The 14,654-nt window shown below is 29.4% G+C and overlaps 2 protein-coding genes across 3 annotated transcripts; both read right to left on the bottom strand.

Moving 5' to 3' along the window:
• Positions 1-4,057: 4,057 nt before the first annotated feature.
• Positions 4,058-6,772, bottom strand: LOC126723603 (uncharacterized). 2 transcript variants are annotated; one of them, XM_050427180.1, is made up of 7 exons: positions 6,176-6,772; positions 5,896-5,982; positions 5,550-5,786; positions 5,271-5,435; positions 5,101-5,154; positions 4,831-4,977; positions 4,058-4,477 (listed from the first exon to the last, which is right to left on the bottom strand). In XM_050427180.1, the coding sequence occupies exons 1-7, from the start codon at positions 6,362-6,364 to the stop codon at positions 4,115-4,117; spliced, it is 1,242 nt and encodes a 413-aa protein (XP_050283137.1). In that variant the 5' UTR covers positions 6,365-6,772; the 3' UTR covers positions 4,058-4,114. The 2 variants fall into 2 exon arrangements, with proteins under 2 accessions (XP_050283137.1, XP_050283138.1); XM_050427181.1 differs by having other exon boundaries at positions 4,338-4,480; positions 6,176-6,770.
• Positions 6,773-10,192: 3,420 nt separating this feature from the next.
• Positions 10,193-12,597, bottom strand: LOC126722541 (uncharacterized). The gene is made up of 7 exons (XM_050425694.1): positions 12,409-12,597; positions 12,128-12,214; positions 11,782-12,018; positions 11,503-11,667; positions 11,347-11,400; positions 11,075-11,221; positions 10,193-10,711 (listed from the first exon to the last, which is right to left on the bottom strand). Exons 1-7 carry the CDS (start codon positions 12,595-12,597, stop codon positions 10,349-10,351), a joined length of 1,242 nt encoding a protein of 413 aa, XP_050281651.1. The 3' UTR covers positions 10,193-10,348.
• Between the last annotated feature and the right edge of the window lie 2,057 nt (positions 12,598-14,654).

The following is a 14,654-nucleotide window of genomic DNA, read 5'->3' as shown; positions in this document are numbered from 1 at the left end:
AATATATATTTATGACTACACAATAGAGAAATACAAGAGAAAAATAGGTTATCTTTAAAAGAATATATAATTCATGGTATAACCGTTGAAATCTGCTAAACATGTTCAGATATTGCAATAACTAATGCAAAAATGCATTTTTTAATTTTTTGTTGTTATCTAATATATAATAGCAAAATAAATAAATTAACGCATAATCAAAAGATTTTGAAATAAAAAAAAATTATATTCTATAACGTAGAGTTCAAGAAGTTTGGTAGGGTTTTTAAAAAATTAATTAACTTTTTTTTTTGGGGTTTATTGCAATAAAGCCGATACTTATCCTTTTATTGCAGTTTTTTATTTTTATTATTATTTTTGTTTATAAATAATCATCTTTGTGGCATATGGTGATATATATATATATTTTTTTTTTGTTATCTAATATATAATAGCAAAAAATAAATTAATGCATAATCAAAAGATTTTGAAATAAAAAAATTATATTCTATAATGTAGAGTTCAAGAAGTTTGGTTGTAGAGTTTTAAAAAAATTAATTAACCTTTTTTTTTTGGGTTTATTGCAATAAAGCCAATACTTATCTTTTTATTGCAGATTTTTTTTTTTTTAATAATCATCTTTGTGGCATATGGTGATATATATTTAATTTTTTTGTTGTTATCTAATATATATAATAGCAAAAAATAAATTAACGCATAATCAAAAGATTTTGAAATAAACAAATTATATTCTATAACGTAGGGTTCAAGAAGTTTGGTTGTAGGGTTTCTAAAAAATTAGTTAACTTTGTTTTTGGATTTATTGCAATCAAGCAGATACTTATCCTTTTATTGCAGTTTTTTTTTTTTAAATAATAATCTTTAGATTAAAGTCAGCTTAAAATATTAGATTTTATCCAAAAAAAGAAAAACAAATTTTTTTTAAAATAATAATATTTAGATTAAAGTCAGCTTAAAATATCAGATTTTATCCGAAAAAAGAAAAATAAAAAAAGAAGATAAGTATCAGGTTTTGGAGAGAAAAATAGTGTTTTTAATTTAATTTTTTATTTTTTAAATATTATGTTGTGCTGACGTGGAAAATTGTGATGCCAGTAAAGGTTTCGGTTTATATATATACTAGTATTATGCCTATGCGATGCACGGCTTAGTAAAAAAACTTATATATAAATTATTATTATTTTTTATAATATAATCAAATTTAATAACAAATAAAATGGTAAAAATATTTTTAAAATTAAGTACATGGAAAATGTATATTATGTAAGTATTTTTTTTTTTTTGCAAAAAAAGATATTATAAAATATTTTAAAAAAATTATGGCAAGTTATAAATTTCTAAAAGATCTTAGTATTAAAATTGTAATTTGATTATGTGTGTGTGTGTGGCACTTAAAAATATTTCCATTCTAATTATAGATAAATTTCTTGCATATATGGCCAAAAAAAATTCCATAAACTACCAAAAAAAAAAAAATCCATAAATTACAAAAAATGTAAGTATTTAGACTACAATATAAATGTAAAATTTTATCTATAAATTACCAATCATAACCACTTTAATGTTTCCATAAGGGAGGAGATAATCTGTATAATCAATTAAGAACACCAAATAAAAAAATAGTATCAATAATTAAGATAAATTGCATTATCTAATTTTTTTTAAATCATATAATTTAAGCAATAATTGAACTACTTTAATAGAAAAATAGAAACTAAAAAAAAAAAATGAAGATAGCTCTTCTCACATAAATCTCATAATTTCATATTGTAGATGAGCTCCATCCCAAATAGATTCAATGATAATATTTTGACCGAAACAAATATTCCATAAATTACAAAAAAAAAAATATAAGTATCTAGACCTTCTAGAGTATCACAATCAAAATAATTTAAAAAATAGATAAATGAAAGTACATAAAGAAAAAAGAAAAATTGTATTGCAATGTAAATGTGTAAAAGTTTACATATAAATTACCCGTGTCTAACTATTTTGATGTTGTCATTTGTATCTAGCCATCTTGATATTGCTATAAGTGAGGAAATAATCTGCACAATCAATTAAGAACACTAAATCAAAAAAATACATCAATAATTAAGATGAATTGCATTATGTAAAATATTTTTTAAAAAGCATAGAATTTAAGCAATAATTGAACTACATTAATAGAAAAATGCAAAAAGTAAAAAGTAAAAAGAAGATAGCTATTCTTATTGAAGAAGCCAAATCCTCCATTTAGTAGTTCTTCACTTAATTAATTTTGGTTTTTTATGTATTGATTTTAGCATTCTTAAATAGTAGAGTGGAGTAGGTTTAGTAGAGTTTTAGTTCAACTCAATTTCTCTTGGATTCAAGAGTTTTAGTTCAACTTAATTTCTCTTGGATTCAAACTTAATTGGTAGAGCTATTTTCTTTTTACGTGTATTATTATCTGTTTTTTTTATTGACTGTTTTCTTTTTAAGTGTAGCTATATCGATTTTTTTTTTTTTAAATCATAAAAACGTGCTCTATGTTGCTGTTTTTTTTTTTTTTTTTTTTTTAATTAAGTTTTTTTTTTAAAATTTTTTTTTTTTATAAGATTTTTTTTTCAACTCAAACGTGTGCTATGTTGCAGGTTTTTTTAAAGTAAATTTTTATTTTTATTTTTATAAAGGATTAGATAAAGAATTTAGATTGAAATCAAATAAAGATAAAATTTTGATTGTAATTAAATTATGATTTTTATCAACTTAGATTTTACCTTTTTTTTTAATTAAGAATTTTTTTATAAAGGATTAGATGAAGAATTTGGATTGTAATCAAATTAAGATAGAATTTGGATTGTAATCAAATTATGATTTTTATCAACTTAGAAATTATAGGAGAAGTTAAAATCATATAAATGTGTACTATGTTGTTGGTTTTTGTTTTTATAAAAAATAAGGTTCTTTTTACGTGTAGTATTATTATTATATGTTTTTTTTTTTTTTTGCTATTTTCTTTTTAAGTGTAGTTATATCTTTTTTTTAATTTTTTTTTATATCATAGAAATATGTACTATGTTGTTGGTTTTTTTTTTTTTTTAATTAAGATTATTTTTTCAACTTTAACGTGTACTATGTACGTATTTTGTTTTTACGTGTACTATATTGTTTTTTTGTTACACGTGATAATATAATTTAAATTAAAAAAAAAAAGGATTAGATGAAGAGTCTATTGATTTTAGACTTTGTTGATAACATTTTAGATAAACACAACTGCTATAGTTGTAAATCAAATATTACTTTCTTTCATTACTTGATTTGTCATATTTATCCAAAAAATATGTATATATCTATTCTTAAAATCTAAAAATTTATTAAAATTTCTGCAATTTGGTGAAGCCACTTGACACAACCACGGCGTCCAAACCCAACTTATATCCAAAAAATATGTATATATCTATTCTTAAAATCTAAAAATTTATTAAAATTTCTGCAATTTGGTGAAGCCACTTGGCGCAATCACGGTGTCTAAGCTCAACTTTAATTATATATAATATGATATGATATGATATATATATATATATATATATATAGATTATAATAGGGTGAAATGACGTTATTTGTCCAAAAAATGTTTAATTTCTCACTATTGATAAAATAAGGGTGGCGTTTACTTCGTAACACATACTCCTTGGTCTATCAGGTGCTTCACTGCTTAAGTCTAGAAACTTTCCAAATCCCCTTTTTTGACGGCTTGAGGTTGGGCCAATGGACTTATACATTTGGAATTTTTAAATCATTATTTCTCAAGCAGTTGGTGACTTGGTGTGCAAATTGAAACACAGATAACCTCTAATGCTATGAAACAAGGTCTTAACAAATTGAAAGGTTACCTTAAATATTGCTTAATAAAAAAATTTAATTTGATGCTCAAATAATAGAACAAAACTACTGTGTTTCAACTATTTTATACATAGATTTAGACCCAAAAAAAAAGTTCTGGATCCTGCCAAAGAGACCAAACCAATAAAGATTTTTTATTATATAGTATATGATATTGATTTGGTGTGACATGAAGAAAACAAGAAAATGATTCCCCTCTTCATATGTTTCCCTCTTTCTCCTTATTTTGAAACAATAATCTAAATGATCATGGACAATTGGGGTTTCTACCAGGACCACCATAATAAAAGTGGTCTCCATAATTTATGATATTATAGCAATTGGGATTCGTTATCATTGTATGACTGTTCCAGGGATGTCTGAGAACTTTTTTACCATCAATAACATTGAGTGAATCGAAGTAACTAGCCTTGCCAGGCCCTTCTTCAGGGAAATGCCCACTGCCCATTTGTGTTGTGGTGTGCTGTTCACCTAGCTTTAAGTTTGTCACCTCTCCTCCCCATTGAACGGATGAAGCACTATCAGACAGGAGCGAGAATAAGGAAGATGGCCAATATCCGAAGTTTCTTTGCGCAATTTTCAACCACCAGTCTCCATTTCCATTAATGTCCTACTTCATTGTACATGTCATGCAAATCAGTTTGTAAAATTTTGAATGATAAATGAAGGTGTAAAGACTAATGAAAGAGAAAAAAAAAAAAAAAATCTTTTTGTGCAAAACAACATGGACATTTAAATTCACTGTTTTAAAAAATAAGTTAGGTAAAAATAAATTTTTTATAGAAAAAAAAATTAAAAATATAAATTTAAAAAGTTGTATATAAGAATACATAAACCAAGAAACAAGAATTTCAAACATACACTGTTACAACTAAAACCAGAAGAATTTCAAACATATCTTACTATGTGTATCCAAAAAGTAAAAGTATTTGATAAAGTAATTAAATTGAAATATTTTACTACCTTATAAACATAGAATTCGAGTGTACGTTGGGTATCACCATAGATGGAATAAGGGGTGACGGTTGCACCCACTGCAATCTGGTTGTCGACTTGAACAAAGCCAGGGCAATTCAGATTGTAGCAACCTGTGGTTCTATATGAATCATCCTACAGCCATGATAAATAAATAAATAAATAAAATTAAAAATTAAAAAGACGTTTTATAAAAATGAAATAGTATATATAAAGATGGCTAGTGCTGGCAGGTAAGTTAAATATTAAAATACATACAGTCCAAAACGTGAAGAGTCTAGTTTGTTGATCGTCATATAGATGTTCGTAGACCTGTTTTTCCACAGAAAATAATTTTGTAAAAAAAAAAAAAAAAAAAAGGAAAATTATTAGTAATTAATTGTTTAGCATGCGCCTAAAAGAAAAGATGATGATGAAACTATATATACTGTTATGCCGGCTTCAATGGTATCAAGATCTTGATCAGGGTCACCAGCTGCAATCCAGAATTGAGACACGCTGAACTCATTTGAGTCCATGGTATGGGGATTCCACACGTTCAAATTTGCCATCATTCCATAGTACTTATCTCCTTCCTCAGAAAGCAATGCATACTAGAAACTCAACCAGAAAAATAAAGGCTGTGAATGTCGATTTGAGTCCTTCATTATAGTAGATACCGTTGAGCTCAAACCTATTAATAATATTGATTAAAAATTCAATATTACCTCATGGGTAATTCCAGCGATATCAGCATTAGGGATGGAATGGTGTTTTTTCCTTCCATAATTTGCTGCAGAGCCTGCCCTTAATAAATCTTCTTCTTTAGTTCTTCTTATGGGAATTGTTCCTTCTGGGCACCTTCCATTCAAGTGCCATGGCTGACTCACTTTGGGCTCGGAGTTTGAAGAGACGTCGTTGCTCTCATCGAATGAAAACCCTTCTGGGTAAGAACTTGGTCTCATCTATTGCATTCAGCATAGATACCAATGCAAACCCAGCCCACACCATACATACAATAAGTATCAAATTACTCGTGATACCAAATGAAATTTACTTAATAAAACTAGTTACCTGAATTGTGTGATTTTTTAACAAAGGATGATCAAAAGCTGGTTGCTTGTTTATATCTACGCAGTCGATTATATCTCCATCTGGGCTCTATATCAAATACATTTTCTCAACAAACGTACATAGATATGGTCTGAATTCTCACTACCATAATAAAATTACACTGCTATTTTACATGGGACTTACGAAGACACCACAACCCACAAAAGTGAATGACTCTTCTAAGACTAAAGCAGAAAATACAATATAGAACACAAACATGTTATATGAAGTGATTAATAACCTCGATGGATTTAAGAGCAGGCTTGTTAAGGCGCTTCAATTGCTGTTGAACCTCCAGTTTTTGTTTCTTATTGAATATGGTGTTAGTGTTTCTATTTCCAACTGATGACATTGGTATGAGAAAGAACAAGCAGAAAGCCATCTTTACCACCCTCGACCACCTCCTCCTGCTTCCACAAGGTAGAGCCATGAGTGACTAGCTAATATTCGAATCTAGTAGCTAGCTTTGGTTGTCCCCTTTGCAATACATAAATGTGAGATGTAATAGCTATCTTTGATTGTCCCCTTTGCAATCCTCAAACGTGCATTTGTTCACCCTCTTTGAACTGTTTCAAGTGCTATTTATCAATATATATACAGATACAAACTTCTATAGTAAGGATCACCCTATTTTTGTTCATGTCTAAAAAGATTTTGATTTAGCTGTTTTACATTAATTTTTTCACCTTATAAGTACAAACTTCCTATTTAATTTCCTATTGACTACTGCGATTCTTTTGTGTCTTTGTCATTTTGCAAGATTGGTCAAAATTCAAGGGAAATAATTCATCTTCTTAGAATTGTTCTACAGGCTAAAAATTTAGGAAGTTTGTTGTTTTATGTTAAAATTAGGGAATTTGAGATAAATGAGAAATTTTGTAATGATTTAATTTTTTATCCGATTTGAAGAAAGATAAGAATGTCTATTTGTTTTGGTGGAAAACCTTGTGTTAAGATAATTTTTCATATTTTTCAATGTTTGTTAGCGTAAGAAAAAATGAGTCAAAGGAAACTATTTTTAGTCAACAAAAAAATCATGCCTCATTTTCAGAAACTGTTTTCCGCTACTTTATAAATTTTTTTTTTTTTTTTTGGAAAACTACTTGAATCTCATGGCAAGTTAAATAAGGGAAATTAGGTGATCGTTTTCCAACACATTTAAGGTTGCTACCAAAAATAGTAAAATGACATAGTTTTATAGAAAATGCTTTTGGAAAATTACTCATTTTCTAGAAAATATTAACAACAAAACAAAAAGAGCAATAGTGGGAAGTGAGAATAGATGAGATTTAAATTTTGTAAAATAATTTTATTAATTTTTTTTGAAGAATGCCAAAATGAAATTTCCTTATATGTCTTTAAATTTATTTTAGGAGTAGTTTTAAATATTCTTTAGAGTTTTTATGTGAGGTGTACTTGTACTTCTGATAACAAAGTATTAGTCCCAAAATTCTGGGTCGGCTCCTATGGATCCAAAACAGAAAAATATAAACCATCCAATTCCTTCAACCTTTTGTAATCAAAAGGTTTCCTTATGAAAATTACACTACTCACACATAGAAAAATAACAAAATGATATACAATTTATATCCAAGAGATGCGTAGACATATTGCCATGAAAATATAAGTCATTGCAAAATCAAAAATCTATACTATCAAGATTGTAAAATACTTATTTTAAAAAAATTTGGAAACACTTTTATACAAATAAATTATATTAAACTTATATTCAAGCGATGCATAAAAATATTTCCATAACTTGAAAAATAAACCATTGTAAAATGAAAAATCTTTTATGTTAAGATTAAAAGAGTTTTTTTTTTTTTTTTGGTTGGAAACAATTTTGTACAAATAATGTTGTTCTTGCATGGTTCGAATCTACCTAGAGGCCAGGCTTTATTTCTTTACTTCTTACATAGTTTTATTATTTACCAGTGAGTAGTACTATTATTTTCCATACTAGTCTCTTCACCATTCTGGCCTCTAAAATTTTCAATTTTAAGGCCTATTACTCCTAATATGAAGAGAACTATCATTTTCTGCCCTAAATATCTGAATATTAGTATGTATGAGGGTCGCAATTTTACTCTTCTCGCAGCAATACTATGTGATAGTCTGACAGACTTTGGTGGGCCCATAAAACAAAAAAGTAGACCACAACCAAGATTGGAACTCTTTTGATGCTCTTACTACTCTCAACTCTCACATAGAAGCCACCGCAACCGTGTTGCTTTAAACTTTAAAATCAATTCCAATGTTGTTATTTGACAAGATAAAGTTATTTTGGTTATCTTTTGCATAAGTGAATTAGGTGAATATGATATTGTGTACATTAGTATATTAGTTATGGGTACTGTGTAACACTGAGAATGTAAAATGAGTGCATGAAAATATTTGGAGTTTCTTCAAAGAGCTAGGGACCACCCCCCCCCCCCCCCCCCCCCAAATTTAATTTTAGCAATTTTATTTTATAAAATTATAATTTTTCCTCCTACAATATCATTGATTTTTTTAAGAATAATACTATAGTCACAAATGTTTCTACAATATTTTTACAAACTGTTGAGATATAAAATTCTTATTGGTTCATATCTAGGCCCACCACTTATATAATTTTTTTACTTATCAATAACTGCTCACCACTTCATTAATTTATAAAAAAGTTTGTATCTTTAACATTTTCCTCCTTTTAATGGCCATAAAAAAATTAGCACAATAACAAAAATTACCAATAACAAAACTAAAAAAATTAAGCTCAACCAACAAAAATTACCCAAAACAAACAACCCGGCCTTTTAAAAAAATTTAAACAAAATTATTTTGTCCTTACCTAGTAGCAAACACAAGCCAAAAAAAAAAAAAAAAAATTGAACATCTAAGCAGCAAAGTTGGAAGCCAAAGTTACCGCACGCAACTAGCAATAGAGCTGCCCTCCTGACTCCAACTTCTGACTCTATCCTTGCAAAGTGCTATAGACCATACATCATGGAAATTACATTGCAAACAATAATTCTAGGACCACACCCTTTTCCTGACCCTTTTCTTCAACTTTGTTATGTGATTGATTGTGAGTGATATAGAAAAAATGGTAAATCATAGTCTACCACATAGATAGTTGTCTTTTGTATAAACAAATGGACAAAGTCTTGGCTATAAACATAGTTGTAGCCTAAGGCTACAATTTCCTTTAAAAAAATTAACATTAATTACTACATATTACTGATACCGTACTTTGTCCAGCTTCAATTCATGGGTCAAAATAAAGACCATAAAAACAAACAAATTGAAAAAAGGTACAAAATCATGAATTCCAAAGCCAAAAAGGGTGAAAATAAATACAAAATGTTTGAATGGTGAATCGAAAAATCTCAATGATTGAAAAATCCGTACAGCAATGAAGACTGAAACCCTAATTGGGTATGGTTAAAAAGTTGACTTTTTGATCTAACCATTGGATCGTATTGAATTTTGAACCTTCTCACAGGACATATTTTCCTTTCAAAATGATAGTTTACGGGCCAAAATAGAGTTAAAACAAATGAGATATAAGCAAAATATCGAAAAACCTAATAAAATCTTCATTGTTTTTTTTAAGGTAACCTGACAGCTTATAACCCAACTCCGCACAATAAACTGTATCAATTGGGCAAGAACTGGAATTAGAGGGTTGGACCATCTTGATGAACAAGGTCTTAGCTAATTATTATCAAGAGGGCTCGATGATATATACTCCCGATTGGAAGATATGGATTTTTCTAGAAAAAACGTCAAAAACGTTTTAGCACTGCATCACCTTTGTTTCAAGCGCGATATCTCGATAGTTGTAGGTCTAAATTGAATGAGGATAGACCTGTTAGAAACTAGACATCTAGTGCTTTCTGTGAGTATAACATTTTAAGAAAGCGGAGCTTGAAAGGCCTCCAAACAATAGTGTGAATATTGCGCCAGAAATTTATAAAAAAAAAAAAAAAAAAAAAAAAAAAAAAAGACGAAAAAAGGCTATAAGGTGGCAAAAGTAGGAGGCTAGCATTAGTGTGTCAGCATACACAATGCTACATGCCCCTTGCCATGGGCGGGTAGCACTAGGATCTCGTAAGAATGGTGATGACTAAACTCCCATTTCTTTATGATGAAGAATCCACAAGGCTTAAAAAAGATTAATATCTATTTGAGAGAGAGAGAGAGAGAGAGAGAGAGAGAGAGAGAGAGAGAGAGAGAGAGAGAGAGAGAGAGAGAGAGAGAGAGAGAGAGAGAGAGAGAGCCTTTTAATCAATCTTTACAATATTTCTATTTACTATTGTGACATGAAGCAATATTTCAATATTTCAGTGTGACATGAAGCACACAAGAAAATGGTTCCCCCCTTCGTATGTTTCCCTCTTTCTCCTTATTTTGAAAACAATAATCTAAATGATCATGGACAATTGGGGTTTCTACCAGGACCACCATAATAAAAGTAGTCTCCAGAATTTATGAGATTATAGCAATTGGGATTCGTTATCACTGTACGACTGTTCGAGGGACGTCTGAGAATTGTTTTACCATCAATAACATTGAGTGTATCGAAGAAACTAGCCTTGCCAGGCCCTTCTTCAGGGAAATGGCCACTGCCCATTTGTGTTGTGGTGTGCTTGTCACCTAGCTTTAAGTTTATCACCTCTCCTCCCCATTGAACCGATGAAGCGCTATCAGACAGGAGCGAGAATATGGAAGATGGCCAATATCCGAAGTTTCTTTGCGCAATTTTCAACCACCAGTCTCCATTTCCATTAATGTCCTACTTCATTGTACATGTCATGCAAATCAGTTTGTAATATTTTGAATGATAAATGAAGGTGTAAAGACTAATGAAAGAGAAAAAAAAAAGAAAAAAAAAAGAATCTTTTTGTGCAAAACAACATGGACATTTAAATTCACTGTTTTAAAAAATAAGTTAGGTAAAAATAAATTTTTTATAGAAAAAAAATTAAAAATTAAAATTTAAAAAGTTGTATATAAGAATACATAAACCAAGAAACAAGAATTTCAAACATACACTGTTACAACTAAAACCAGAAGAATTTCAAACATATCTTACTATGTGTATCCAAAGAGTAAAAGTACTATTTGATAAAGTAATTAAATTGAAATATTGTACTACCTTATAAACATAGAATTCGACTGTACGTTGGGTACCACCATAGATGGAATAAGGGGTGACGGTTGCACCCATCGCAATCTGGTTGTCGACTTGAACAAAGCCAGGGCAATCCAGATTGTAGCAACCTGTGGTTCTATAGTTATCATCCTACAGCCATGATAAGAATAAAAAATAAAAAATAAAAAAGAAGGAAAAAGACGCTTTTCAAAAATGAAATAGTATATATAAACATGGCTATTGCTGGCAGGGAAGTCAAATATTAAAACACATACCGTCCAATACGTGAAGAGTCTAGTTTGGTAATCGTTATATCGATTATCGTCGACCTGTTTTTCCACAAATAATTTTGTAAAAAAAATGGAAAATTATTAGTAATTAATTGTTTAGCATGCGCCTAAAAGAAAAGAGGATGATGAAATTATATATACTATTATGCCGGCTTCAATGGTATCATAATCTTCAGCACTTTGACCAGCTGTCATCCAGAATTGAGATAGGCTGAACTCATTTGAGTCCCCGGTATTGGGATTCCACACGTTCATATTTGCCATCATTCCATAGTACTTATCTCCTTCCTCAACAAGCACTGCATACTAGAAACTCAACCAGAAAAATGAAGGTTGTGAATGTCGAGTTAAGTCCTTCATTATAGTAGATACCGTTGAGCTCAAACCTATTAATAATATTGGTTAAAAATTAAATATTACCTCATGGGTAATTCCAGCGGACGCAGCATTAGGGATGGAGTGGTGTTTTTTCCGTCCATAATTTGCTGCAGAGCCTGCCCTTAATAAATCTTCTTCTTTAGTTCTTCTTATGGGAATTGTTCCTTCTGGGCACCTTCCATTCAAGTGCCATGGCTGAGTCAACTTGGGCTCAGAGTTTGAAGAGACATCATTTCTCTCATCGAATGAAAACCCTTCTGGGTAAGAACTTGGTCTCATCTATTGCATTCAGCATAGATACCAATGCAAACCCAGCCCATACCATACATACAATAAGTATCAAATTATTCGTGATACCGAATGAAATTTACTTAATTAAACTTGTTACCTGAATTGTGTGATTTTTTAACAAAGGATGATCAAAAGCTGGTTGCTTGTTTATATCTATGCAGTCAATTATATCTCCATCCGGGCTCTGTACCAAATACATTTTCTCAACACACGTACATAGATATTAGTCTGAATTCTCACTGTCGTAATAAAATTACACTGCTATTGTACATGGGACTTACGAAGACACCACAACCCACAAAAGTGAATGACACTTCTAAGACTAAATCAAAAAATACAATATAGAACGCAAACATGTTATATGAAGTGATTAATAACCTTGATGGATTTAATAGCAGGCTTGTTAAGGCGCTTCAATTGTTGTTGAACCTCTAGTTTTTGTTTCTTATTGAATATGGTGTTAGTGTTTCTATTTCCAACTGATGACATTGGTATGAGAAAGAACAAGCAGAAAGACATCTTTACCACACCCGACCACCTCCTCTCGCTTCCACAATGTAGAGCCATGAGTGACTAGCTAATATTCGAATCAAGTGGCAGATTTGTGGTGTACAAAGATGTAATAGCTAGCTTAATTCATCCTTAAACGTGCCTTTATTCATCCTCTTTGAACTGTTTCAAGTGCTATTTATCAATATATATACACAAACAAACTTCTATAGTAAGGATCACCCTATTTTTGGCCATGTCTAATGAGACTTTGATTTAGCTGTTTTACATTAAATTTTTTCATCTTATAAGTACAAACTTCCTATTGACTACTGCGATTCTTTTGCTTCTTTGTCATTTTGCAGGATTGGTCAAAATTCAAGGGAAATAATTCATCTTCTTTGAAATGTTCCACAGGCGAAAAATTTAGGAAGTTTGTTGTTTTAAGTTAAAATTAGAGAATTTGAGATAAATGAGAAATTTAGTAACGATTTAATTTTTTATCCAATTTGAAGAAAGATAAGAATGTTTGTTTGTTTTGCTGGAAACCCTTGTGTTAAGATAGTTTTTCGTGTTTTCCAATGTTTATTAGCATAAGAAAAAATGAGTAAAAGGAAACTATCTTTGGTCAACATAAAAAGTATGCCTCATTTTTAGAAATTGTTTTCCACTATTTTATAATTTTTTTTTGGGGAAAACTACTCGAATCTCATGGCAAGCTAAATAAGGGAAATTAGATTATCTTTTTCCAACACATTTAAGGTTGCTACCAAACATAGTAAAATGATATAATTTTATAGAAATTCTTTTGAAAAATTACTCATTTTCTAGAAAATATTAACGACAAAACAAAAAGAGCAATAGTGGGAAGTGAGAATAGATGAGGTTTAAATTTTGTAAAATAATTTTATTAAATTTTTTTTTTTGAAGAATGCCAAAATAAAATTTCCTTATGTCTTTAAATTTATTTTAGGAGTAGTTTTAAATATTCTGTAGAGTTTTTATATGAGGAGTACTTGTACTTCTGATAACAAAGTATTAGTCCCAAAATTTTGGGTCAGCTCCTATGGATCCAAAACAGAAAAATATAAATCATCCAATTCCTTCAACCTTTTGTATTCATAAGGTTTCCTTAGGAAAATTACACTACTCACACATAGAAAAATAACAAAATGATATACAATTTATATCCAAAAGATACGTAGACATATTGCCATGAAAATATAAGTCATTGCAAAATGAAAAATCTATTCTATCAAGATTGTAAAATACTTATTTACAAAAAATTGAAAACAATTTCATACAAATAAATGATATTAAATTTATATTCAAGTGATGCATAAAAATATTGCCATAACTTGAAAATATAAATCATGGTAAAATGAAAAATATTTTATGTTAAGATTAAAAGAGATTTTTTTTTTTTTTTTTTGTTGGAAACAATTTTCTACAAATAATGTTGTTCTTGCATATATAGTTCGAATCTATCTAGAAGCTTTATTTCTTTACATACATAGTTTTAATATTTTCGAGTGAGTAGTACTATTATTTTCCATACTTTCCTCTTCACCATTATGGCCTCTAAAATTTTCAATTTGAGAGCCCATTACTCCTAATATGAAGAAAACTATCATTTTCCGTCCTAAATATCTGAATATTAGTATGTATGAGGGTTGCAATTTTACTCTTCTCACAGCAATACTATGTGATAGTCTGACAAACTTTGGTGGGCCGAGAAACCAAAAAGTAGACCACAACCAAGATTGGAACTCTTTTGATGCTCCTACTACTCTCAACTCTCACACAGAAGCCACCGCAACCATGTTGTTATTCGACAAGATAATGTTATTTTGGATATCTTTTGCATAAGTGAATTAGCTAGGTGAATATGATATTGTGTACATTAGTATATTAATTATGGGTATTGTGTAATTATAATTTCCCCCTAACAATATCATTGATTCTTTTAAGAGTAATACTATAGTCACAAACGTTTCTACAATATTTTTACAAATTGTTGAGATATAAATTTTTTATTGGTTCATATCTAGGTCCACCACTTATATAACTTTTTTACTTACCAATAACTGCTCACCACTTCATTAATTTATAAAAAAAATTTGTCTTTAACATTT

Source organism: Quercus robur, chromosome 4 (genome assembly GCF_932294415.1).
Source record: "Quercus robur chromosome 4, dhQueRobu3.1, whole genome shotgun sequence".
NCBI classification, from domain to species: Eukaryota; Viridiplantae; Streptophyta; class Magnoliopsida; order Fagales; family Fagaceae; genus Quercus; species Quercus robur.
The sequence above is the reverse complement of the archived record's forward strand: the minus strand, read 5'-3'. Positions and strand labels throughout refer to the sequence as shown.